This window comes from Helicoverpa zea, chromosome 27 (genome assembly GCF_022581195.2).
Source record: "Helicoverpa zea isolate HzStark_Cry1AcR chromosome 27, ilHelZeax1.1, whole genome shotgun sequence".
In the NCBI taxonomy this organism is placed as follows: domain Eukaryota; kingdom Metazoa; phylum Arthropoda; class Insecta; order Lepidoptera; family Noctuidae; genus Helicoverpa; species Helicoverpa zea.
In genome coordinates, this window is record NC_061478.1 from 3919630 (window position 1) to 3946612 (window position 26983).

A 26983-nucleotide genomic window follows, 5' to 3' on the forward strand; every position below is an offset into this window, starting at 1 on the left:
GAATTGGCAGAATCGCAACTGTAGACAGTTTTTTTGTTGTTTTTTTTTTTCTTCAATTTTTTTTTTTTGTTAATTTGTTTCTTGGCCTCTCCTGGCAAATGTAATATGTATGTATTAAAGTATGTAAGTATACTGTATATAATTTATTATTATTCATATATTGTATATATATTTTTAGTTTGTGTTCTTTGTTGACAATATTTTAACAAAAACTTTGCGCCTACCACAGCTATTTCTCCGCCACCCAAAGGTAGACTGGCAGAAAACGCCTATGGCGTTAAGTCCGCCTTGTACGAAATGTGCAGAAGCATTAAATAAATAAATAAATAAATAAATATATGTATACCTATCAGATTATGAAAAAAAATTTAGCGCACTATATTTTATACGATCTTGTAAAGTTATCGGAAGAAAAATTTTATCAAACAGTAAGTCCCAAAGCTTCATCCAAAAGACAGAACCCTTGGTACCGAAAGATGTCTCACACTTTCCCGTTCTTTTACTAACTAAAATACGAAGGTCGAAAACAAAAAGAAACATTAAAAGCACTATATAGCCTGTTTGGAACCTGCTACAGTTAATATGGTTTAACTTATTAACTTCATTTGCTTACGAAACGGGGTGACAGACTTACGCGTGCAAAGATTTTAATAATTTCATTTAAATTTTATAATAATACATATGTCATAGTTATTATATCTATTCTGTGATTTTTCTAATTAATTTTGATTTTTGAAAAGTTGTTGTTTATGCAAGTCTGATATTTACTAAAATATTCCTAGCTAGGCTTAATTAATTACAATTCTCTTTAAGTATCGTAATAATTTTTACTTCCTAGTTTTTTCTTTTTACTTCATATTTCCTTAATTAGTGTTGGTTTAATTTAAGTAATTGTCTTACTTTTTGTTTGTTTATTTATAATATATCAAAGTGCAATTTCAAAATGTCGTCATCAGAACTGGCAAATCGGTAAGATTTTGAAGTTTTATTTGTTTAAAGTGCATTTATCTCTAATTAGCTGTTTTTTTTCTCTTGCGTCCCGTGGGAACTACTGCTTGTACCGGGATAAAATATAGCTTGTTTCTCGGGAAGAGTGTAGTATTCCAAAGATGAGAGAGTTTTTTAAATCAGTTCATTAGATTTTGAGTCTTTGGAGTACAAAAACAAAAAAAATATTTCTCTTTAGGTATATTGCTTTGCCTTTGAATTATAAACTTCTCTTAACCAACCCATTCTCTTAATAACCCAGGTAGGTATTCACTGTGATCCTGCGGTCTCACCGAAATAACTTGATACCAACCAAAACCATCACTTAAATTCGTATTTTTTTGCGTGAAATAGGAACGTACATCCTAACATACAAACTATCGCATTTAATTCAAACCTTTATTTATTTTCAAAATTTTGTACACTTAGGTGATAAAGAAGACAGGGAAAAAAATACAAAGGTAATGCTTATTTCTAAAGAAATCTCTTCCAGCATACCTGCGAAAGGAAAATGAGAATAAAAGAGATGTAGACAGAAAAAAATACTTATTTGTTGGACCGTCCAAAAAACTGGACTCGAATCTTCATACCCTTAATAGTTAAATTAAGCGAATTGCACTACGCAAGTATTTAATCCATCCTAAAGAACATAGATCAAGGTACCAAAACTAGATATGTCTAATTAACCTGTACCTTTAAGATCTAACTGGTTTGTCTATGCTTTCATTACATAATCGCCTAAACTGGCCTAGTAACCCTAGTGCAGTTCAATTTAAATTGCCAAAGAAATATGCGTGAACTAGTATTTATCTGTCTTTTAATTGAAGATTTTTAGTTTTGACTATTTTCTAAATATCGAAATTCTATACTTTTGCAGCAAAATTATAGAAAAATAGTTTTGGTAACCATACTTCTTCATAATTTTGGTAAATCACACTAATATTATGAAAGTTTGGATATGTGGATGTCTGTTACTCGATACTATTAGAGCCCCCGCAGACCACAGACTTTTTATCGGCCGATAGTTTAGTCGGGTTGGCCTGCTAGTACGCACACCGAGCCAACTAAACAGTTTAGTCGGTGATGAGCGCGCAAACTATCCAACAGTCTGCCGATTAGTATTTGCAAGTTTCTAACCAACTGGTGAAAAGAGTGGTCGCACCGCACAATGAAAATTAATAAAACATTGCATAGAAATGTTATTATTGCTCTCATACACCGGAGAAGGAAAATAAAAAGAGAGCCCGAGAGTATTGGGTGCATCATATCTTTAGTGATAGATTATTAAATGGAAAATTTTACACTATGCATTCAAATTACTCGATTATTGAAGTGCAGGGCGTTTTTCGACTTCCTCGATCAAAGTTACGATCGAAGATTCCGAAATAAGTGACTGAGAATTGGGCGACGCCATTTTACAAAACACGCGCGACCGACCATTCGCTGTCAAAGCTCGGAGCGAACTGAACTATCGGCTTAGTCGGTCGACTAAAAAATCGTTATGTGTGCGCGTGTGGTAGGGAGCCAATACTGATTATACGGTCGGCCGATAGTTTGCCGACAGTTTAGTTTGAATTGAATCGGGAAGCCCATCAAACTTGTTTATCGGCCGATACCAAATCGCCATAGTGTGCGCACTTGCTTACATCTGCGTACTGATTAAGAGCCCGACCAAACTATCGGCCGATAAAAAGTCTATGGTCTGCGGGGGCTCTTAAACGGATTTATAGTAGCTTATAGCATCAGAATAACGATTTGACTATTTTATATCTAGCTGCAGAAAGCAGTTTCATTGAAATGCGGTTAAAACACAGCTAGTTAATCCTTTATTTCGAACAATATTGCCTGAATTTCAGAATCTAGTCTCGAGAAAATATAGAGCTTTAATTTTTTCATGCTTTTTAAACTATTTGTATGAGTACGAATAAGGTTTTTTTTCGGAAATGCATAACGATTCTGAATTCACTTTCTTAATTAAATAATGCTTTTAAATTAATTGGTATTTAATTTTATATGCAATTATTATATTTTGAACTTTAATTTCATTAGCAACAAAATCCACATTCATTTGATCGGCTTTTTAAAACAAAACTTGAAAAAAGAACGTAACTTTATAACAAGGGTCAAATTATTTTTAGATTCTATTTTTAAACCATGCGATTTTCGGGAGGTTATTTTAAGCTTCGACACTTTCGTTCTAAATTCAAAGAAAATTAAACCTTCTTGTTATGAAAATAGGGTTCACTATATTAATCGAAGTGGTTTCAATGCATTTTATATCAAAGTGAGCGTGCGTTTATTAAAATCAAAGTAAATTAAACCTTCTGTTTATGGAAATAGAGATCATTATTAATCATGGAAATACAGATAAGGGTTTCAATGCATTTTAATGTGCGTTTTCGGCGTCATCAGGCAGGCAACCTACGTCATAAGGGATTTTTAATTAAAGAACTTTTATTTTTAAGTAGACCTTATCCAATAGAACTGCATAATATTTCTTTTTACAAGTACTTTGTACCTGCGTCATAGTAAAAAATGATGATGATGTCCTCCTAGCCGATTATCGGCTACGGCGGCTGTTCTCATGTAAGGAGATTAGCCAACTACGCAGGACATATTATAGTGCACGAGCATTTGCGCAGACACAGGTGCACTCACTATTCCTTAACTCTCATAGCCCGTAAATAGCCCATAGTAAAAAATAGGTACCTACTTAATCTTCCTAGGTATAATTATTTTAGGTCTGTAATGTCTTTAGTGTCCTTGCATTACACCGAGTGCCATTTACAAGGAAAAACCTTCTCAATTGTAAATTTTCGCAATTTTAGAGGTCCTCCTAGCTTCTATAGTACATAGATACTACGTCTCACATCTAGATAAAAAGTAATCCGTAACCTTTCGATAAATGGGCTATCTAACCCTGAAATATATTTTACAAATTGGTCTTGTAGTTCCAGAGATTAGCACTCACACAAACAAATTCTTCAGCTTTATAATATTAGAGTTTTCCTGAGGTTTCCCTGGCGTTCCGTGGGAATTGCTATCAGTAACCGGATAAAATATAGCCTAAGTTACTCGGGAATAATGTAGCTTTCCAACAGTGACAGATTTCTTCTAATCGGTTTAGCACTTTCTGAAATTAGCACATTCAAACCAACTCTTCAACTTCATAACATTAAGAGCGCGCGCACACTAAAAATATTTCGTCAGCCGATAGTTGATTTTTGCTCAGAAATGAGTATGAAGGCGCGTACGCACGTACGAACACGAACATAGCGAACACAAACACCAGACCCGAACACACACACACTAAAAATATTTAGTCAGCCGATAGTTGATTTTTGCTCAGAAATGAGTATGAAGATTAATGTAAACACGTCACAACGATGTGACGAAAATTTTGATTGAATTTTCAATTTTCTATAAAAAAACCCTACCAAGGGCCTACTAAATACTACCTATGTATGTGGTGCGCGCGCTCTCTGAAGGTAATACGAAGAATAATACGCAACCTTTCGTGCGTGACGCCTTCCAGCATTTTCAAAGCTACTCCTTCATTTTCCAGGTCTTCACTGATCTACCCTCGTATGCTTGGCTACGTAGCTACCCTGGTGCTGCATGTCATCACAGCTGTTCACATTACCACCACATTCACCAGGGAAGCGGCGAACGATGCAGCTGTGAAGGAATTCCATGATAACCAGCACAAGTTTATGACTGTTTGGAATGTTGTAAGTAAACCTATGTGTATTTAACTTCTTACTTATGATGATGATGTCCTCCTAGCCGATTATCGACTACGGCGGCTGTTCTCATATAAGGAGATTAGCCAACTACGCAGGACATATTATAGTGCACGAGCATTTGCGCAGACACAGGTGCACTCACTATTCCTTAACTCTCATAGCCCGATGGGACGGTAATCCGACACGACCGGAGAGAGATCAGGCGCAGGACCGACATTTACGTGCTCTCCGATGCACGGGTGTATCAATCACCAGCTTCCAGGCTCCGGGCTGCTTTGTGAAAGTCTTCTAAAACCCACAAAGCGATTTCGGCCCGACTCGGGAATCGAACCCGAGACCTCGTGCTTAGCAGCCGCACTAGCGACAGCTAGACCAACGAGGCAGTTTTTACTTATATGTATTATCTAGCACCTAAAGCAGATTCACCTGCATTCTGTGGGCACTACACCGCGCACCAGGTTAAAAAAGGTTTTCTCGATAAACGGGATATAACACTTAAAAAAGTTTCAGATTGGTCTGTGCAACTGTGTCTGTTTATCGCGCTTTCAGGCCAAATCTACTGAAACGATTTTAAAAAGATTGAGACATAGTCTAGAGCCGGAGAAAAGACATAGATTAGTTTGTACCGGGTGAGTGAAATAGTGCCTCGGAATGCCCGTGAAACCAAGGAAACAGCTACAACATAAATAAATAAAAAAAAAAACTACATAAAATTAAACGTCAGAATTCCTTACTCTAATTTAAATCCTTGTTCTATTTATTTTCACTTGTTTTTACTATTTTTTTATCTATTTCCAGTACATGCAAATGTTATACGCAGCACTTGGCTTATCATGCGACGTGCTATCTCTCTCCAATGAAGGGAAGATCAGCTCTCTTCAGCAGACCTTGAAGAAGATACGAGACCCTATGTTCTCTAATATCGTCTGGCCGTACGCTTTTGTAAGTACATACATCCTACTTCCTACTAATATTATAAATGTGAAAGTTTGTGAGAATGTATGGATGTATGTTTGTTATTCTTTCACGCAAAAACGGCTGGACTGATTTGGTTGAAAGGTAACTAGATAGGTGAAGCCGCGAGCAGAATCTAGTAGTTAATAATGTATCAGGGGGTCTCTCAAACATTGTCATGTACATTATGTCGTGTACATTTTTCAAATCTAAAACAAAATTATTTAACGTGGTGTTCAAATACATGCACGGCGAAAGTAGTCGGAATATGGAAGCGCAAACCAAAATTTCAATACATTACAATACATAATCATCATCATCATCATCTCCCGAGCCTTTTCCCATCTATGTTGGGGTCGGCTTCCAGTCTAACCGTATTCAGCTGAGTACCAGCGCTTTACAAGGAGTGACTGGCTATCTGACCTCCTCAACCCAGTTACCCAGGCAACCCGATACTGGACCCCCTTCAGACTGGCGTCCGACTTACTGGCTTCTGACTACCCGTAACGACTGCCAAGGATGTTCAATGCCTACAGTTTCATCCGAAACACATACAATACGTAACATGAATATGAATACTTACCCACCAACTCCTGAACTCAAATATAGTTCTCATAATTCCAGACAACATCCTTCGTCTTCTGGTCAGCCTACTCCTATGATAGAAGCCTGATCCTCCCACCTTCAGTAGACCAGACATTAACGTGGGGAGCCAACCACGTGATCCATACTGCCATCATGCCAGTAGTACTGTGGGAGCTGGTCTTCCGACCTCGGAAGACTCCGGAAACCCATATGGCTAATCTGATGATGATGTATGGGTATGCTGCTGGTTACTTGACCGTGTAAGTATATTATTATTTTCCTTGATGGTCTAGAAGTCGCATAGGACGACTGCCTTGTACGGGGTCTTGGGTTCGTTTCCCGATTCCCGAAATCGCTATGTGGGATTTAAAAAACTTTCACAACGCAGCAGTTCTGAAATACTCCTCTTATGTACTCTCTTATGAACTCTTCCTATGTACGTTCTTATGTACTCTCTTATACTCTCTTATGTACTTTCTTATGTACTCTCTTATACTCTCTTATGTACTCTCTTAAGTACCCTCTTATGTACTCTCTTATGTACCCTCTTATGTACCCTCTTGTGTACTCATCTTATATACTCTCTTATGTACTCTCTTATGTGCTACTCTCTTATGTCCTCTCTTATATATTCTCTTATGTACTCTCTTAGGTACTCACCTCTTATGTACTCTCTTATTGACTCTCTCATGTACTCTCTTATGTACTACTCTCTTATGTACACTCTGCAAAATAATTAGCTGGGCAGGCAAGTGGCTCCACCCAGCGCGGCGCGGTGGTATTAAGAGAAACATACATGTTAGTGTGCGTAAAGTTCACGCGTGTATTACTTCGCCTGTTTATTAATGTGCGTACACAACGGGTTATTGGATACAAACCTCAATAACCCGTTGTGCACGCACACACTTGCAATTTCTTTTCACTATTATGCTGATGAGAATATGAAGTTAAAATTTAATGACAAGACTATGAAGGCTCGTAGCCGAGGCGTAGAAGCGTTCGTCTAGCGATTCGGAAGTTTTATGTTCGAGTCTCACATCTGCATAGACTTTTTTCATAACTAAAACCATTTTTATTTTCATTATGTATTTTTTTATTATTGTAAATAAAATACGAATATTAATCTAGATTTTAATAAGGAAGTATAAATTAAACAACAACATTTGTATTAAGAAAGCAACAATATTTATTGACTAGGTTTATTTATATTATAATCACAAATTAGTAAGTTTTATGTATGACAAAACTATTCTAAGTCGGACAAGAATTAGCGTTATTTTTCATATTCAGTGGGTAATTATTAATTTATTAGTGATATGAATAAACATGTTAGTAAGTTAGATAATTATTAAGATGCAAGTATCTTAAATTGTAATCTTACTAACAATAACATCACTCACATAAAACAAATTTCATTACCCCCTGATATTTTTATTAATAGCCAATTGGTGCGCCACTAGACCTGTATGGAAGAAAATTTTTTGAGTTATAGCGGTCACCATCCTTTCGCCAAAGTATTTTGCGACCATCCTTGTCCGACTTATAACATTTTTCATCGCTAAATATATTATTGCACCAATCAAAATCCAAATATTCTTTTGCGAAGCGTACCCGGTTTTGTTTGTGAATGTCGGATAGTAAAATTTTCTTAGCTGGCCTACGACATTTCACACCAGCTGCATGCAAGTGGTTCCTTATAGTTTGTAGTGTCACATCATGTTTAGTCGCCATGGAACGAGTGCTGAGGAAAGGCTCAGCCATATGCGCAGAAACTATATCACGGTGCCGCGCATTGGCTTCTGTGTATGCAAATCCAGCCTTCGGTCCCGGTCGGCGAGGATCAATGTTTCCCGTATCGGCATATCGATGAACCCACAATTGCACAGTACTTCTCTGTGAACAATAATTAAATATTGATATAAATAACAGCAATCGATTACATTACATACAAATCTAAATCAAAGTAACATAATATTATATATATATATAATAATATATATATTATATGTATATAATATATATAATGGTCATTGTATATATATATTACATATATATAATATGTAAGTTAATAATATTAAACTTCATATTATAATCACATAACAATAATCACAGTATATATAAATATATTATGTTAATATGACATTTAATATTATTAAATTACATATTAGTATAATAATAAAATAAAATTACTCACCGATAACTTTAAACGTCTCGCAATTTCACTAATTGAAACGTTTTGCTCATGCAAAACAATGATTTCTGCTCTTAAAAGTGTAGTCAAATGATTCATGTTGATTTGACAAACAAAAGCACTCCTCTCTCAATAAACGCAAAGTATAATCACAGATTATTATAATAGTTGGTATAATGTCTAAAAACGTATCGAAAGCCCGCTAGTCAATAGCATTATGAATTTATGACGGTGAACTTAAACTAATAATTAGCTTAGATATGGTTTGTTATTTTTAGAGGGTAGACGGTAAATATATTCCATCCAAAATACAACGCAGACTTACTATTACTTAAAGCAATGAATTCAACAAACAAATGTAAAATATTTATTTTTAAAACATACAAAAATCGCTGTGCCGTAAGCGAGATACGATCCTACGGCCCCAGCGGCGTAGAATTTTAATTTCTGTCCGCTCGACCAACGCGCTATAGAAACGATAGTTATGAACGCCAAATTTATGCGTCATATTCCCTGCATCATTAGAGGCATAAGATATTGCAAATGTTTGAGTGGGGACACCGTGTTATTGTGAAGCAAAACTATTGAGTCACATACTCAATATCACCACGCCGCGCCGCGCCGGGTGGAGCCACTGGCGCGGCGACTTATGAATAGGCGAAGTTAAACACGTTTTGCTTTACGCACACTAACATGTATGTTTTTCTCAATATCACCGCGCCGCGCCGGGTGGAGCCACTTGCCTGCCCAGCTAATAATTTTGCCGTGCTCTCTTATGCACTACTCTCTTATGAACTACTCTCTTATGTACTCACTTATATACTCATCTTACGTACTCACCTTATGTAGTCATCTTATGTACTCTCTTATTTACTCTCTTATGTACTCTCTTATGTACTCTCTTATGTACTCTCTTATGTACTACTCTGTTATGTACTTTCTTTTGTACTCTCTTATGTAATCTCTTATGTACTCTCTTATGTACTCTCTTATTTACTCTCTTATTTACTCTCTTATGTACTACTCTCTTATGTACTCTCTTATGTACTACTCTCTTATGTACTCTCTTATTTACTCATCTTACGAACTCACCTTATGTAGTCCTCTTATGTATCCTCTTATGTACTCTCTTATGTAGTCCTCTTATGTACTCGCTTATATACTCTCTTATGTACTTTATTATAACTTTCTTATGTACTCTCTTATATACTCTATTATGTACTCTCTTATGTACTACTCTCTTATGTACTCTCTTATGTACTTTATTATATACTCTCTTATGTACTCGCTTATTTACTCTCTTATGTACTTTATTATAACTTTCTTATGTACTCTCTTATATACTCTATTATGTACTTTATTAGAACTTTCTTATGTACTCTCTTATATACTCTATTATGTACTCTCTTATGTACTACTCTCTTATGTACTCTCTTATGTACTTTATTATATACTCTTTTATGTACTCCATCATATACTCTCTTATGTACTCTCTTATATACTCTTATGTACTCGCTTATATACACTATTATGTACTTTCTTATATACTCTCTTATGTACTCATCTCACCAACTCACCTTATGTAGCCATCTTATGTACTCTGTTATGTACTCTATTATGTACTATCTTATGTACTCTCCTATGTAGTCATCTTATATACTCATCTTATGTACTCTCTTATGTACTCTCTTATGTTCTCTTATGTGCTCTCTTATATACTTTATTATATACTCTTTTATGTACTCACTTATATACTCTCTTATGTACTATCTTATATACTCTCTTATGTACTCTCTTTTGTACTCTCTTATATACTCTTTTATGTATTCTCTTATATACTCTCTTATGTACTCATCTTACCAACTCACCTTATGTAGTCATCTTATGTACTCTCTTATGTAGTCAACTTATGTACTCTCTTATGTACTCTCTTATTTACCTACTCTCTTATGTACTACTCTCTTATGTACTACTCTCTTATTTACCTACTCTCTTATGTACTCGCGTATATACTCTCTTATGTGCTCTCTTATATACTCTATTATGTACTCTCTTATGTACTTTATTATATACTCTTTTATGTACTCACTTATATACTCTCTTATGTACTCTCTTATATACTCTTATGTACTCGCTTATATACTCTATTATGTACTTTCTTATATACTCTCTTATGTACTTTCTTATGTACTCTCTTATATACTCTCTTATGTACTCTTTTATATACTCTCTTATGAACTCGCTTATATACTCTCTTATGTACTTTCTTATGTACTCCCTTATATACTCTCTTATGTACTCTCTTATATACTTTCTTATGTACTCTCTTATATACTCTCTTATATACTGGCTTATATACTCTATTATGTACTTTCTTATATACTCTATTATGTACTTTCTTATATACTCTCTTATGTACTTTCTTATGTACTCTCTTATATACTCTCTTATGTACTCTCTTATATACTCTCTTATGAACTCGCTTATATACTCTCTTATGTACTTTCTTATGTACTCCCTTATATACTCTCTTATGTACTCTCTTATGTACTCTCTTATATACTTTCTTATGTACTCTCTTATATACTCTCTTATATACTGGCTTAAATACTCTATTATGTACTTTCTTATATACTCTATTATGTACTCATCTTATACACTATCTTATATACTCTCTTATGTACTCTCTTATGTATTCTCTTATATACTCTATTATGTACTTTCTTATATTCTCTCTTATATACTCTATTATGTACTCTCTTATGTACTTTATTATATACTCTCTTATGTACTCTCTTATGTACTCTCTTATGTACTTTATTATGTACTCTCTTATGTACTTTATTATATACTCTCTTATGTACTCGCTTATATACTCTATTATGTACCCGCTTATGTTTTCTCTTATGTACTCTCTTATATACTCTCTTATGTACTCTCTTATATACTCTATTATGTACTTTCTTATATTCTCTCTTATATACTCTATTATGTACCCGCTTATATTCTCTCTTATGTACTCATCTTACGAACTCACCTTATGTAGTCCTCTTATGTATCCTCTTATGTACTCTCTTATGTAGTCCTCTTATGTACTCGCTTATATACTCTCTTATGTACTTTATTATAACTTTCTTATGTACTCTCTTATATACTCTATTATGTACTCTCTTATGTACTACTCTCTTATGTACTCTCTTATGTACTCTCTTATATACTTTCTTATGTACTCTCTTATATACTCTCTTATATACTGGCTTATATACTCTATTATGTACTTTCTTATATACTGGCTTATATACTCTATTATGTACTTTCTTATATACTCTATTATGTACTCATCTTATACACTATCTTATATACTCTCTTATATACTCTATTATGTACTTTCTTATATACTCTATTATGTACTCATCTTATACACTATCTTATATACTCTCTTATGTACTCTCTTATGTACTTTATTATATACTCTCTTATGTGCTCTCTTATAAACTCTATTATGTACCCGCTTATGTACTTTATTATATACTCTCTTATGTGCTCTCTTATATACTCTATTATGTACCCGCTTATGTTTTCTCTTATGTACTCTCTTATATACTCTCTTATGTACTCTCTTATATACTCTGTTATGTACTTTCTTATATTCTCTCTTATATACTCTATTATGTACCCGCTTATATTCTCTCTTATGTACTCATCTTACCAACTCACCTTATGTAGTCATCTTATGTACTCTCTTATGTACTCTCTTATGTACTTTATTATGTACTCTCTTATGTACTTTATTATATACTCTCTTATGTACTCGCTTATATACTCTCTTATGTACTTTCTTATGTACACTCTTATATAAGCTGCAGATATAGAAAACATTTTCGTATTACAGAAACGAGCTGTTCGTGCAATATATAAGTTAGGTAGCAAGCATTCCTTAAGGGAACTTTTTAAAGAAATAGGTATCCTTACTGTGGCATCGCAATTCATCCTTGCTAACATATTATAGGTACATTAGGCAGAATATTCATCACTACACCAAGAAAAGTGATGTCCACAGTATCAACACTAGGAACAAGCATAAACTGTGCGTACCCATCCACAGGCTTCACAAGGTACATGGAACATTTATGGGGCTTGGTATTCGATTTTATAATAAACTTCCTCAGTCGTTTTTAGAATTGCCTTTTGATAAATTTAAAGTGCAGATCAAATCTATCCTGTCGAAGAAAGCTTATTATACAGTTAATGACTACATAAACGATAAAAATAGTTGGTCCTCATGTTAAACACTGGACAGCTTCAAAAGTTATCATTATGAGTTGATGTGATTTATATTATTTTATACGTGACATTTTTTTATTTTATGTATACTGACTAATTACCATCATCGTTCTGTTTTTACGATGAGTTGTTCCTTAATTTTGTAAATGGTCTACTAGCGACTGCGAATCTATTAGTATTAATTGTTTTCTTGTAGTGTAGCTGCAAGTCGTCATGCTCCCTTTGACGGTATTGCTTGCGGTAGCGTCGGTGGTCGGGTTGCCTCCCTCCCTCAAAAATGTGCGAGGGGGGCGATGGCTGATCCTCGCGTTATGCTCGTGAACGGGTGCTGCTTGTGGTACCAGGTCGTCTTGCTGACTACATATTTGTACACCCGTAATATACCTAATGTATTTGATTTTGGTTTGAACGGTAGTCCTAGTTCACCGTTTTCATTGTTTATGTTGTTATTTTATTTTTTCATAAAAACTCTTTGACGTGTCGGTGGGTGCACCCTAAACTATATCTATCTTCACTGAATGGAGGCTTTATATTTTTTTTTATATTTTTCACTCTTTTTTTAATAGATTTATTTTGTAACTGCTTGAGTAATAGGTATGGGTAAGGTGTGTACTAGCCAACATGATTAACTATTTGAATTGATTTTATATACAAATTTATGTACACAATGTTGTATAGTGATATTTAAATATTTGTATACGGTTCTTCAAACCATACAGACAGAATTGTGTTGCTGGGGAGTTTGTTCCACCACTTCTTCTTCCCAGCAAAAACACATAGGAAGTGGTGAAGGGCGGGCGTTTTGGGGGCTGTCTTTTGTATTGACGTTCGAAAAGTGCTGATTTTCAGCCTACTTTGAATAAATGACTTTTGATTTGATTTGATTTGATATACTCTCTTATGAACTCTCTTATATACTTTATTATGTACTTTCTTATATTCTCTCTTATATACTCTATTATGTACCCGCTTATGTTTTCTCTTATGTATTCTCTTATATACTCTCTTATGTACTCTCTTATTTACCTACTCTCTTATGTACTCTCTTATTTACTCTCTTATGAACTCTCTTATGTACTCTCTTATATACTCTATTATGTACTTTCTTATATTCTCTCTTATATACTCTATTATGTACTCTCCTATGTACTCTCTTTTGTACTCTCTTATGAACTCTCTTATGTACTCTCTTATGTACTTTATTATATACTCTCTTATGTACTCGCGTATGTACTCTATTATGAACTCTCTTATGTAGTCATCTTATGTACTCTCTTATGAACTCTCTTATATACTCTATTATGTACTTTCTTATATTCTCTCTTATATACTCTCTTATGTACTCTATTATGTACTCTCCTATGTACTCTCTTATGTACTCTCTTATATACTCTCCTATGTACTCTCTTATGTACTCTCTTATGTACCCTCTTATGTACTCTCTTATGTACTCTCTTATGAACTCTCTTATGTACTCATCTTACGAACTCACCTTATGTAGTCCTCTTATGTACTTTCTTATGTACTCTCTTATATACTCTCTTATATACTTTATTATATTCTCTCTTATGTACTCGCTTATATACTCTATTATGTACTCTCTTATATACTCTCTTATATACTCTCTTATGTAGTCATCTTATATACTCTCTTATGTACTCTCTTATATACTCTCCTAAGTACTCTCTTATGTACTCTCTTATGTAATATCTTATGTACTCTCTTATTTACTCTCTTATATACTCTAACTCTAACAAGGCGCTTTGAAATTTCCTTCGCAAGCGCGTGAGCACTCGGACCCCACGGCCCGAGAGTTTCAACCCCAAACGGCTCAAACATGTAATTATCATCATCATATTTGCGCCGTTTGAGGTCCTCTGCTTGTGAAGCAGCGGAGCCAACACAACACGCAGTTCTGGGAAGATGGGATGGCGCAAGAGTGTCGACGCAGGTCGCGTCCCACACTAAAGTCCTAACAAGCTACCCATCTTCCACGGAAATAGCGACATGCCGTCTGGTCTCTTGCCATCGTCGCGTGCCAAACCATTTGGTTCAAGTACGGCTGGCACGCCGACGGCAACAAGAGCTCGACGGATCACGTCGTTGATATTCGCATGTCGTGGTATGCGGCCCGCACTCCGACTGCACGACAGGCCGTGGTGACCGAGGCTGTTGACAGCTTCAAAAACAAAACAAAAAAAATATATATACTGGCGTCAGTCGTAAGTCTAGCCAGTAATGGCTTCTGACTACCCGTAACTGCAAAGGATGTTCAATGACAGCCGGGACCTACAGTTCAATGTGTATGTAATGTACTCTCTTATGTACTCGTCATATATACTCTCATGTACTCCTCTCATGAAGTCTCTGATGCAGTGCATTGATGATGACTAAATACATTATTTTTTGTTCCAGTATCGTGTCCTCCTACATGAACACTGGTACCTGGGTGTACCCTATACTGAACATTCTGTACGGCACTATATACTTTTATATATTTCTAGGAGTATCAGTACTTTTAACACAAATATTCTATAGTATGCAGTGGTATGTCACTAGCATTCTTTGGAAAAACTTAAAAGACATTAAAAAAGTTAATTAATATTGTATTTTGAGTTTCATTTAGTATGTATTTTTTAGTTAATTTGCAGAAAGCAGGATGTTGTCAATTTCCGGTTCTGAAGACTAAAATCAGATGTAAAATAAATAAATATTTTAATTATATTACATGCAATGTGATTTAAATTAAACAAAATCTGCGTCTAATATTTATTTTATTACATATCTCATCTGCCTAGCCTTTTCCCAACTATATCAGGGTTGGCTTCCAGTCTAACTTAATGCATCTAAATACTAGTGTTTTACATGGAGCGACTGCCTAACTGACCTCCACTACCCTATCACCCAGGCAACCCGATACTCCTTTTTAAGACTGGTTGTCAGAATTTCTGGCTTCTGGCTAACTGTGACGACAGCCAAAGACGTTCCTACCTACAAACAAACAAAAAAAAATCCTCTTTTTAGGGTTCCGTACCCAAGGGTAAAACGGGACCCTATTGTTTTCGCTCCTCTGTCCGTCCGTCCCCAGGCTGCATCTCATGAACCGTGATATTTAGAGAGTTGAAATTTTCACAGATGATGTATTTCTGTTGCCGCTATTACAACAAATACTGAAAACTGGGAAAAATAAATATTTTGGGGGCTCCCATACAACAAACGTGATTTTTTTGCTCATTTTCTAAATAATGGTACGGAATACTTCGTGCGCGATTCCGAGTCCCACTTGGCCGGTTTTTTTATTAGTACCTATAGATATACATATTAATTGGTGTAGATTTTCTAACTATATCTTCAACGATTATTCATTTAACTGTTTAAGACATTCCTAAAGATCAAGAAAATCACTAACAATAGGAAAACAACAGTTTGTTGACATTATAACGTCATTGAAATTGCTCCATTATGAGGTAATTACTATAGGAAGGTCATACCTTACCTTCATAGTTATAAGTTCTTACTTCTGCACGTATATTGCACTATAATATGTCCTGCGCAGTTGGCTAATCTCCTTACATGAGAACAGCCGCCGTGGCCGATAATCGGCTAGGAGGACATCAAATGTGCTATCTAACACTGATTAATTGGTTAAATAGTTTCTGAAATAAAACTAGTCAGCTTTATATTAGGTGGGTTTATCTACATCATGCCATATTCCCGTATTGTAAGTACCTCAATAAGCTTACAAAGATGGAGCCGAAAAATTAAGTATTATTTTCTTATTACCTACGATCTATTTTGACACTAAATTTCATCCTTCCATGCAAAAACAAACAATCTTTTACCGGATGCGGAGGAATACTTCGACGCCTGATCGATGTTCTTTTATATAAATGTTTATATATATTTTGTATATAGTATTTTATGTTTAGATTTGTATAAAGATAAGTAGTTTAAGTTTGTATATATAGTGTGTACATTGCATAAAATAAAAATATAGTATCTTCTACCCACATTTATAATACTGTATGCGGCTATCCATTTCCATCGCGGGCCATTTATCCATTCTAAACATTATATCTAAGTTGACGTTCTATTATAAACCGGTAAAAATACCGTCTCGCTCTTGACCGTTATCTACCAACTACGAAGGCAGTATATCTTTGTAACTGGCCAGTAATAAACGTGTTCTATCAAAGTGAAGTGTTCCTTTTTATTTTGAATTTAAAAGGTGAACAAGGAGGTTCTATTTTCGAATTCGTGTGGTTCTGTTGTTTTGTAAGGTGAGTTCTATATTTAAATTTTGAGTTTTGCTGTTTTGTTTTTTACTTTTCGAAGTTTTGATACATTTTTGAATGATTTTTGAACATCCTTTCATCATAGACATAATATTAGTAAACAGGACTGCGCATATAAACCCAAAAAACGAGCCGAGTGAAACAGTTAGTACGGAGGCTGTCTGTCCCTTTCTAATAGGGTGACTATGAGATTAAGCTATGTGAGACAAATCCGAATTTGCTAAGAGTATTAAACGCAGATTGGTATTGAAGTTTTAACTTACGCAGTTTGTGACCTTAAGATACTTATAAAGGCTTTTAATAATTAGCGGGAATTAGCAGTATAAAAGCAGGAAGATTCGAAGTGAAGACTGTTTTCTTTTGTATTTCTACTTCATATATAGACTGGTGAGCCATTTATGTCGCCTTTCTTCATTTTTTGGGAAGCTATAACAATAGTACAACAGTTTTAAACTCCATCACCCATATTTTCACTCATTACAAGAATTCATGGGCACCCTAGTTGTTTGGTTTACGAAAATGTTATTATTAGCTTACCTGTGGAACGATATATTGCAACCACCATAGGATTCACTTTTACAAGTATAAACGCAACACTTTTTCACCATTTAAATAGTTTAAATTGATTTAATACAAAAAATATAAACAAAATTTTAAATGCTGATTACGCGCCAAGAATGTTCAGGGTTACCGCTAGAAAAAAAAAAAAACCAAATAAAAATTTATGTTGTTTATGTTTTAATAATAAATACGAATAAATTAATGCGATTGTTATTAATATGTTGACTTACAATTGTTAAAATAAGATAAAAAATGTATGTGATTCAATTGTTTTTTGGGAAGGCAAAACTTTTGATCACAACATTTTTTTATGCTGGCAAGGTGTTAGAAAGAGACAAACAGCCTCCGTTCGAACTATCCCTCTCGGCTCGGATTTGCCTCTGTGTATTATGCAACCAATTTAGTACCTTATTGCGTTAGAATAGAGTTCATTTTCGTAAATATATATTTTGAGCGTGCGCAATCTTGTTTAGTAATATTATATCTATGCCTTTCATATACTTAAATTCTTTTTTCTGGAGGAATAATTAATAACGTGTAGCTTATAGTACTTAGTAATAAGTTTTTTTTATAAATTATTAATTTCAGTAGTTTATTTAATTCACATAATTTGTTTTTGCTACACTCCTACTTATCTATCTATACGATCCAATGTAATTTAATAAAGAGGAAACAATTAAAATTATTGTGTTTGTTTGTTTGTACCCCAAGGACTCTGAAACTGCTAAACGGATTTGAAAAATTCTTTACTATTGGAAAGCTACACTCTTTCCGAGTAGGATATAGTATATTTTATGTCGGTGAGGGCAGTAGTTCCCAAGGGACGCGGGCGGGTGAAACCGCGGGAAACAGCTACATAGTTCAAAATGAAATCAATTTTAATCAGATATACCAAATTAATATCTTTATCTTGCGATTAAAAAATAATATACCTAATAAATTCTTTACGTCATCCACACCGTTTCATTTCCTCAAATATCTATACTAATATTATAAAAAGGAAAACTTTGTTTGTTTGTTTGGTTGTAATGGATAAACTCAAAAACTACTGGACCGATTTTGAATATTCTTTCACCATTAGAAAGCTATATTATCTGCGAGTAACATAGGCTATATTTTATCCCGGTGCGGGTAGTAGCTCCCACGGGACGCGGGTGAAACCGCGGGAAAACGGCTAGTATTTATAATAAATATTGTCTGGCCTTGCACAGAATCTACTAGTTTCTGCTCGCGGAGTCACTCGCATCCCGAGAGAACTACTTCCCACATTATCTTTATGTTATTCTGATACATATGATGATGTCCTAGCCGATTATCGACCACAGCAGCTGTTCTCATATAAGGAGATCAGCTAGCTCGCAGGACACAGGTGCACTCACTATTCCTTCTCTATCATATCCCGGTAGCACCCTAGTACGTACGAGACATATGAGATCTATTAGAGCTAATAGTCTTCAACATCCATTATGTACTATTATCATAAAGAAAGAGTAACAAACATTAAGTCACACACACACATACATACATCGGATTTTTGGTAGGATATCATCAAATGACCCCTCCCGCTGTGGGTGCAGCGTGAGGGAGTGTCAGACTCTTACTGAGTAAAACCCACCATGTTCCTTCTGGAGCCCACAGGGTACCAGGACCGCGGTAACTCGCGCGAACAATCCCGCACTCTCGACAAGACATACACATTTAATGTTTTTACAATTATTGCCTTTAAGAATAAAATTTTATAGTATCAAAAAGGATTTCAATAGTAACCAGTTCTTAAGATAATTTATAGAACCGGTTTCAAAGATATAAGCTTTATATAAGCTTTTATTAAGACTTTTGAGATATTGTAATTTTAAATACACGCGCCGGTATCGCGCGGACCACCCACGAAGTGCTGACACAGATGCGCCGAATCGCGCAAAATGGCCGCCACAGACGAGAGGTTATTAGATTCATTGATTTATCATTCTTTAATTTACAAGTCTGTATTTTTTTCTTTATTTGGTATGTTTACAATTCCTAAACTATAATTGTAAAAAAATTAAAAAACGACCTCTGTGAGACAAATAAAAAAATTCCGTCAAAAGAACACAGCTTTGAAAAAGATGAACAAAAATGTGTACTTATAGAGAATTAAAAATTATATTTTAAGACTAAACCCTAATTAATGAGACCTGTTTTGTCAAAATATATTTCAAATTATAATATTTATTTCGAAAATGAGTGTTTTAACGAATATGTAAGTCTTGTATACAATTCGATATTATTTAAAATCCCTCGGAAGGAGGTATTTGTAATTCCTAAGATGGCTGAATAAGTAAAAAATTTAAATATTCGATAGATTTAACACATTTCCGCTAATAATATATACTTATCTTCAAAAAGCTAGACTAAGGACTCTAGTATCTAATAAATTCCAACTTGATTATAAACTTATTTCACTTTATTACATAAAAAGTTATGCAAAATATGCATATAGTAAATATGCATATTTTGCATACCTAATGTTCGTCAATACTATTAATTTTAAAAAGAAATACATCTTAAGAAAAACTATATTTTTAAAAATTTTAACACTTACTCTCAGCCAGGATTTTGCCAGTTACTGTTACTGTTGTTGTTACTGTCCCACTGCTGGGCTGCGGCCTCCTCTCACACGGAGAAGGATTGAGCGTTAATCACCACGCTTGCTCAATGCGGGTTGGTGATTTAAGACTATATAGTCCAGGTTTCCTCAAGATGTTTTCCTTCACCTTTTTATCAGCCCTTGGTGTCCAAGATGTACTTAGAAAGTACATACAAACTTAGAGATTTTGCATTGGTACTTGCCTGACCTGGAATCGAACCCACACCCTTAGACTCGAGAGGTTGGTTCTTTACTCACTAGGCCACCATGACTTTATTTATCTCCCTCTCTGTATTTCGCCTGCGTCCATTTATTCGTCTACTTTGATAGTTGGGCTATCTTAAACTGGGTAAAAGAATTTTTCAAATTGGACCAGTAGTTTCTAAGGTTAGCACGTTCAACCACAAATAATTATTACTTCACTTAAGAAGTTTATTCTGGTTGATTCCAAATATGCAAAAAGTTGTTGACGACCAAATAATCAGATTAAAAATAAAATACATAAAAAATACTCGTAGGTGCGTACATTTAATGAATGCAGGATGTATTTATTTGTACAAAAGGAAGGGAAACCGGAGCGACAAGTTTATACATTGTTTTCAATGCCGAAAACTATATAAATAATAAGTATTCCAAAAAATATAACAATGAGTTTGTTTGCGGCAGCCATTGTGTATAACGGTTCTCTACTTAAAATATACTTCCCTAAGCCTAACGATATGGTTTGTTTCTTACTGGTAGTTTTTTTTGTTGATTGTGTATAATCATCGGCACGGATATTGAGCCTTAACCTTCACCTGCGCAGAAACGATTTATTGGTTTATTGCCTTATGTGTACAGTGCGCAAAGCGATCCCCACTCTTCCGCCGAGAGCTCAATATCCGTGCCGATAACTATAATAATATTATATGTATGCCCCGCAGGGCATCTGAGGCGGATGACGGGGAGTAGCGACCCCGCGGGGCTATATATCCGAGTGCTCCAGGGAGAGTATACTGTCCCCCATCTCCGGCTTGCCGGAGTGAAGCATGACGGGGGATAGGTCTCCCGCCTCTTGGCTTGCCTTCATCGGCCGGTCAGAGTGGAGTCGCTAGAGCAAGGTTAGTCCTGCTCGGAGGGTAGGTGCCTCGTGGTAAGTGGCGAGTGGGCCGGTGATGCTGGACCCACAGGGAGCGCGTGATCTGCGTTTAAAGTCCGCCGAGTATAGGTATCCTCACCCTTCTCAGCCGCTCATGTCCCTGTTGCCCTCTTGTTGCTTTTCAGTGACTGATTCCCGGGGGCCCAGTATGTGAGTTGGCGAGTCTCCACCTGCCATTTTAACATGTATTTAATACATTGTCATCGGCAGGTGCCATAGTTCCCGTAGTTTCCCCATTCCTAGTCCATTAGCATCCCATCACAATAGCCCAAGTAGTTTTCATCCATAGTTAGCAATAGTTTAGCACAGAACCGGGGATTGTCCTTGGGTACATTTCTATAGTGTATACAGGGATAATCGTCGGTTTTGAGTCACCATTTCATTAAAGTTGTCTCAAAAGGGCTTCAGCGTGTTGGCTTCGGCCCCACGTTCGCCTCCCAAAAATCCGGGACTCTGTAGTCCCGAGGTCTGGAAGAGACATACATATTATATGTATTAAGTATGCGCCCGACCCAGTTCTCGAAAACTACCATATCACGTTGTACTGGGATCGATCTATCATCACTGACAGGACTATTGTAGCCAATAAGCCTGATATAGTGGTGATAGATCGATTAGCGCGCCGCGCGATGATAATCGATGTCGCCGTTCCGCATGACGAGAACCTCGTGAAAGCAGAGAAAGAGAAACAAATAAAGTATCTCGACTTAGCGCACGAGGTTGTCGCCATGTGGAGTGTCGACACGGCTGTTATTGTGCCGATTTTCGTTACGGCCAATGATTTAATAGCCAAGAGCCTCGACGAACACCTCAGGAGGCTCTCGTTGGGCGGCTGGATCAAGGGACTGATTCAGAAGGCAGTACTCCTTGATACGGCACGTATTGTGAGGAGGTTTCTGTCTCTGGGACCCTGACCACCGGTACCTTGGACCCTGTGCCCGATATCGGTGGCAACCTATTTTTATATTTTTAAATGTTTTTTTTATTTTTATATTTAATATTTAAAAATGTAATAAATATGTGCAAGAATAAATAAATAAAAAAAAAGATTATATGTATTACACAATCAACAGAAAACGTATTAGGAAATATTAGTAGATAAGATCCGATTAGAAAGATCGATTACATAATGACATTTTTATTTTATCGAAAACAATTAATTAATTGTAGGCAAATCGTAAATTAGATAATTATCCTAATATGTTGCTGACTTGCATGACATACACCTAATGGCATATCTATAATAGTAATTATATAACGTATGATCCTAATACTAATATTATACCTATGACCCAAGACAAATGACAGCCACCACAATTTAACCTGCCATCCAAAACAATACCCATATCTCTTTGTACCATATCATAAAATCCCTTTTCTCCCAATTCCAGGTCATGTCTTCATCGATCTACTACAGACTAGCAGGTCAGGGCGTGACCCTGGGCCTGCATGGAGCCAACTCCGTGGTAATGCTGCTCTCCATGCAGAACGAGGAGCTCATGAAGGACCCTGATGTCAAGAGGATGACTTCCATGCAGAGCCGGTATCTTACTGTTTGGAATATTGTAAGTATATCAGCTGGCTAGACTTTTCTCAATAAATTATAGTGGCTATGTATCAGTGTGCCACGTGGGACATTTTCATCTGACCTGCTCTGCCCAGATACTAGTACTAAGTCTTAGTAAAACTGGTTGTCAGATTTTAAGTCTTCTGATTACCCTTAAGGTAGAATTCCGTGGGTCGCAGCCGCGCGCGGCCTACGACAGTCGTCGGCGCGGCAGTACGCATCTCAATTAATAACATCTATAGAATCTTAGTAAAACCAGAATTGAATTGTTTATTATTTAGTCGGCAAAACTTCATTTTGTTTTCATTACAATACAAATGCTTTGGAATCAGTATTAATTGGTAATATCCTTCGTCATTTCTACTTTTTAAAGATAGTGTCGATTGGTAATCTATTTTCATTATACCGCCACAGCAGCACGTCATCCTCCTCTTCTTCAAGGATATCAATTAGCACTTCGACTAGAGGGAACGGACGAACAAAATCGACTAATTTCAAGACAAATGCCGCGCACGGCTTACGAAATTCGTCGGCCGCGCGCGACTGTCGCGGGCCTCGGCAGCGGTGCCATACATTTTCATAGGTTGACTATTGTCGCGCGCGGCCGACGACTGTCGTAGGCCGCGCGCGGCTGCATCAGCCGCGACCCACGGAATTCTACCTTTAACGACTGCTTAAACAGACAGCAGTGGCCCGCCAATTTAAAGGGCCTTCCGAAACATGGAAGAAGTCGTTGTGACAAGATAGTCACATATCTATATTATCAATATCATATCATTGTATTTACCATGTCTCTGCCTATAAAGATTTTCATTCGTTCGTTCATATCCACGAACCGTTGATTAATCTTATGATTGATGACTTATTCACAAGCCCTTCTTCAAAAAACCGACTTTAAAAATATACCCGAAACAAAAAAGACACAAAGTCTGACAAATGCATAAAAATAGGTGCAGCCAAACGTGAGATAATCAATAAATATTGTATACAAGTTAAACTGAGGACCTCCTTTTTTGAAATCGGTTGAAAAGTAATTCAAACTCATCTCTCAAATATTTTTTCCGTATGTTTCAGGCTTTCCAAATGTCATATTTCGCCCTGGCATTCACTTGTGATCTGCTGACTGTGACTGGCAGAGACAATCTCATACCAAAGAGTATAAGAAGATTCAGACAAATTTACTTCTCTTCTATCATATTTACAGTGGCTGCGGTAAGAAAATAATATATTTTTAATGTTATTTTATCTATAGCTAGCTGTTTTACCGCGGTTGCATCCGCATCCAGTGGGAATTACTGCCCGTACTCGGATAAAATATAGCTTACGTTGCTCGAGAAGAGTGTAGCTATCCGTAAAAGAATTTTTCAAAACGATTCAGTAATTTCAGAGCCTTCAGAATACTAAAAAAAAAATGTTTCCTCTTTATTATATTAGTATAGATTACTGTATTTCAAAGGGGTTTGCTTTACGATTTGAAAAAGGCCATAAATGTTAATAAGTCCGTTTACCGAGGAAGGCTATATTTTATCAGGGTGCGCGAAAAAGATACGACGAAACCACGGTCAGCGACTAGTGCCTACCTGTATATACTGTATATTACAAAGAATATACTTTAAGTTAGTTATTACTAACAATATAAATTAAATTACTAACTTTATTACCTAAACGCAAATTATAAATAATGTAAAAACCTTTTTTGCTAACTGTCACATTGTCTAGCTTATAAATAAATGTGGGAAAAAAGCAGTTCTTACGACCTCGGTCTGTACCTACTTCAACATATATACACATATTTAAATACTTATATCTAGAAATCATCATCATCATCAGCCTATCGCAGTCCACTGCCGGACATAGGCCTCTCCAAGTGCACGCCACTGAGATCGATTTTCGGCTGCTCGCATCCAGCTATATATACTAACCATTATATAAGAATCTACCTTGTAATACTAGTGTCGGAGTTTTAGCTGCGTTAGTACTTATAATTTTATCTTAATTGGTGTAGATATTTTACTTATCCCAGATACATAATGTAAGACTATTAAAACCGACCGATTCTAGACCATAAAATTATAGACATAGATATGACTATGCCTTCCTAGCCGATTGTCGGCTACGGTGACTGTTCTCATGTAAGGAGATCAGGCAGCTGCGCAGGACATATTATAGTAAACAAGCATTTGTGCAGACACAAGTGCACTGCCTATTCCTTCACTCTCATAGCCCGATGGGACGGCAATCCGACACCACCGGAGAGAGATCAGGTGCAGGACCGACATTAACGTGCTCTCCGATGCACGGGTGCATCAATTACCAACTTCCAGGTCCCGGGTTGCTTTGTAAAAGTTTCTAAGACTCACCCGACTTCACCCCGATCCGAAAGATCAGGCGCAAGATAGATATACCATTTGCTTGAAAACCAAAGTCAAAATATCAAAGTCGAAGTATTTATTATTTGTAAATTATTTAACTTAACAATTTTATTTCTCGTTACAGGTAATATTCACAATATTCTGGCCGATATTCATTTACGACAGAGAGCTCTTATTCCCAGCGTTTATCGACAAGATATTTTCCTTCAAATCTAACTTGGTGATGCATTTCTGCATCTTGCCTGCAGTGGTGTGGGAATTTGCGTTTCTGCCAAGACATACGCCTAAGTCGCATGGGCTTAACTTGGGGATAATGGTAGCTTTGTTCGTCGTGTACAATACTGTGTAAGTATGAAGAATTTACTATACTGTGTGTATGAAAAAAAAAGTCGTGGTGGCCTAGTGGGTGAAGAAATACCTCTCGAGTATGTGATGGGGTGTGGGTTCGATTCCCGGTCAGGCAAGGACCAATGCAACTTTTCTAAGTTTGTACGTACTTTCTAAGTATATCTTAGACACCTATGGCTGATAAAAAGGTGAAGGAAAACATCTTGAGGAAACCTGAAATCACCAACCCGCATTGAGCAAGCGTGGTGATTAATGCTCAATCCTTCTCCGTGTGAGAGGAGGCCGCAGCCCAGCAGTGCGATAGTAACAGTATGAAAGATTAATATTTATTTCCATTTACTTTTTTAATTTTAAGGGTTAGTTCACTGTTTTTTACTAGATTTTCAAGGTAGAATTGAATAGTAAGCTAAAAACTTCAGTGCTTCTGTATCTGTTCTGTCTGAAAGTGTTCGTATAGAAAAAAAACTAGCTTAATTTCTAAGCTAGTGAAGCAGACAGCTTATCTTTTTGATAGGATAAATACCTGAGTCTCTATTATATCTATCTATCTGTCTAATACAATATCTCATGAACTATAGTAGTAACACAGTTGCAGTTTTCACAGATGATATATTCCTTTTCCCGCTATAACAACAAATACTGAAACCGAGAACAAAATAAATAATTAGAGTGCTCTCATACAAGAAACACGTTTTATAGATCCCTTCGTGCGGAAATCCGACTCGCACTTGGCCAGTTTTTTAATAATTTAATTTTCTTTCTTTGCAGAATTCTTCACACATACTACGAAAGAGGATTATTCCCGTACCCAATCTTTCACCACACGTACGGAACTATCTACTTCCCGATATTCCAAGCCCTAGTATTTTTCCTAGGTCTAATTATTTATCTAGCACAATTTAAACTATATTCTTTACTCTGGGGAAAGGAGAAAATTCGTAATGGTGGAAAGGTCAAATCTTCTTAAAATATTCTTTTTTTTTTGGGATATTGTGTATAATCTGTGATTATTATTTTTAAATGTAAGTTTGTGTGTATAAAGGGTGGTGATGTTAATTTGTAATAAATAAAGTTAAAATAACCTTTGTGTGTGTTTTTTTTAGCAAGGTAACATTAGAAATATAGATCATTCTGAGAAATATACAATAAAAAAAGTATACGCCTTTTATTTATTTTTGGTAGTAGGTACCCAAAATAATAAAAAAATAGGTCACCTTATATGTCGGAGAAAGCTATGGATTCGCCTTTTAATTACTTTTAAAATTCATAATTTAATATTATTTGGTGTGTTAAATATATCTATGACTTTGAAAAACGTTGGTAAAATAA

General features: G+C 35.8%; 2 protein-coding genes across 3 annotated transcripts; both read left to right on the forward strand.

Annotated features, from left to right (window-relative positions):
* Positions 1–632: 632 nt before the first annotated feature.
* LOC124643265 (androgen-dependent TFPI-regulating protein-like) lies at positions 633–15513 on the forward strand. Its single transcript, XM_047182172.1, has 5 exons — positions 633–969; positions 4553–4718; positions 5532–5675; positions 6312–6532; positions 15163–15513. Exons 1-5 carry the CDS (start codon positions 944–946, stop codon positions 15347–15349), a joined length of 744 nt encoding a protein of 247 aa, XP_047038128.1. The 5' UTR covers positions 633–943; the 3' UTR covers positions 15350–15513.
* A 783-nt stretch (positions 15514–16296) lies between these two features.
* On the forward strand, positions 16297–26735 carry LOC124643266 (androgen-dependent TFPI-regulating protein-like). Of its 2 annotated transcripts, none has more exons than XM_047182175.1 (5): positions 16297–16433; positions 22759–22932; positions 24009–24146; positions 25431–25651; positions 26423–26735. In XM_047182175.1, exons 2-5 carry the CDS (start codon positions 22762–22764, stop codon positions 26619–26621), a joined length of 729 nt encoding a protein of 242 aa, XP_047038131.1. In that variant the 5' UTR covers positions 16297–16433; positions 22759–22761; the 3' UTR covers positions 26622–26735. The 2 variants fall into 2 exon arrangements, with proteins under 2 accessions (XP_047038131.1, XP_047038130.1); XM_047182174.1 differs by lacking the exon at positions 16297–16433 and adding an exon at positions 16874–17027.
* Positions 26736–26983: the final 248 nt, after the last annotated feature.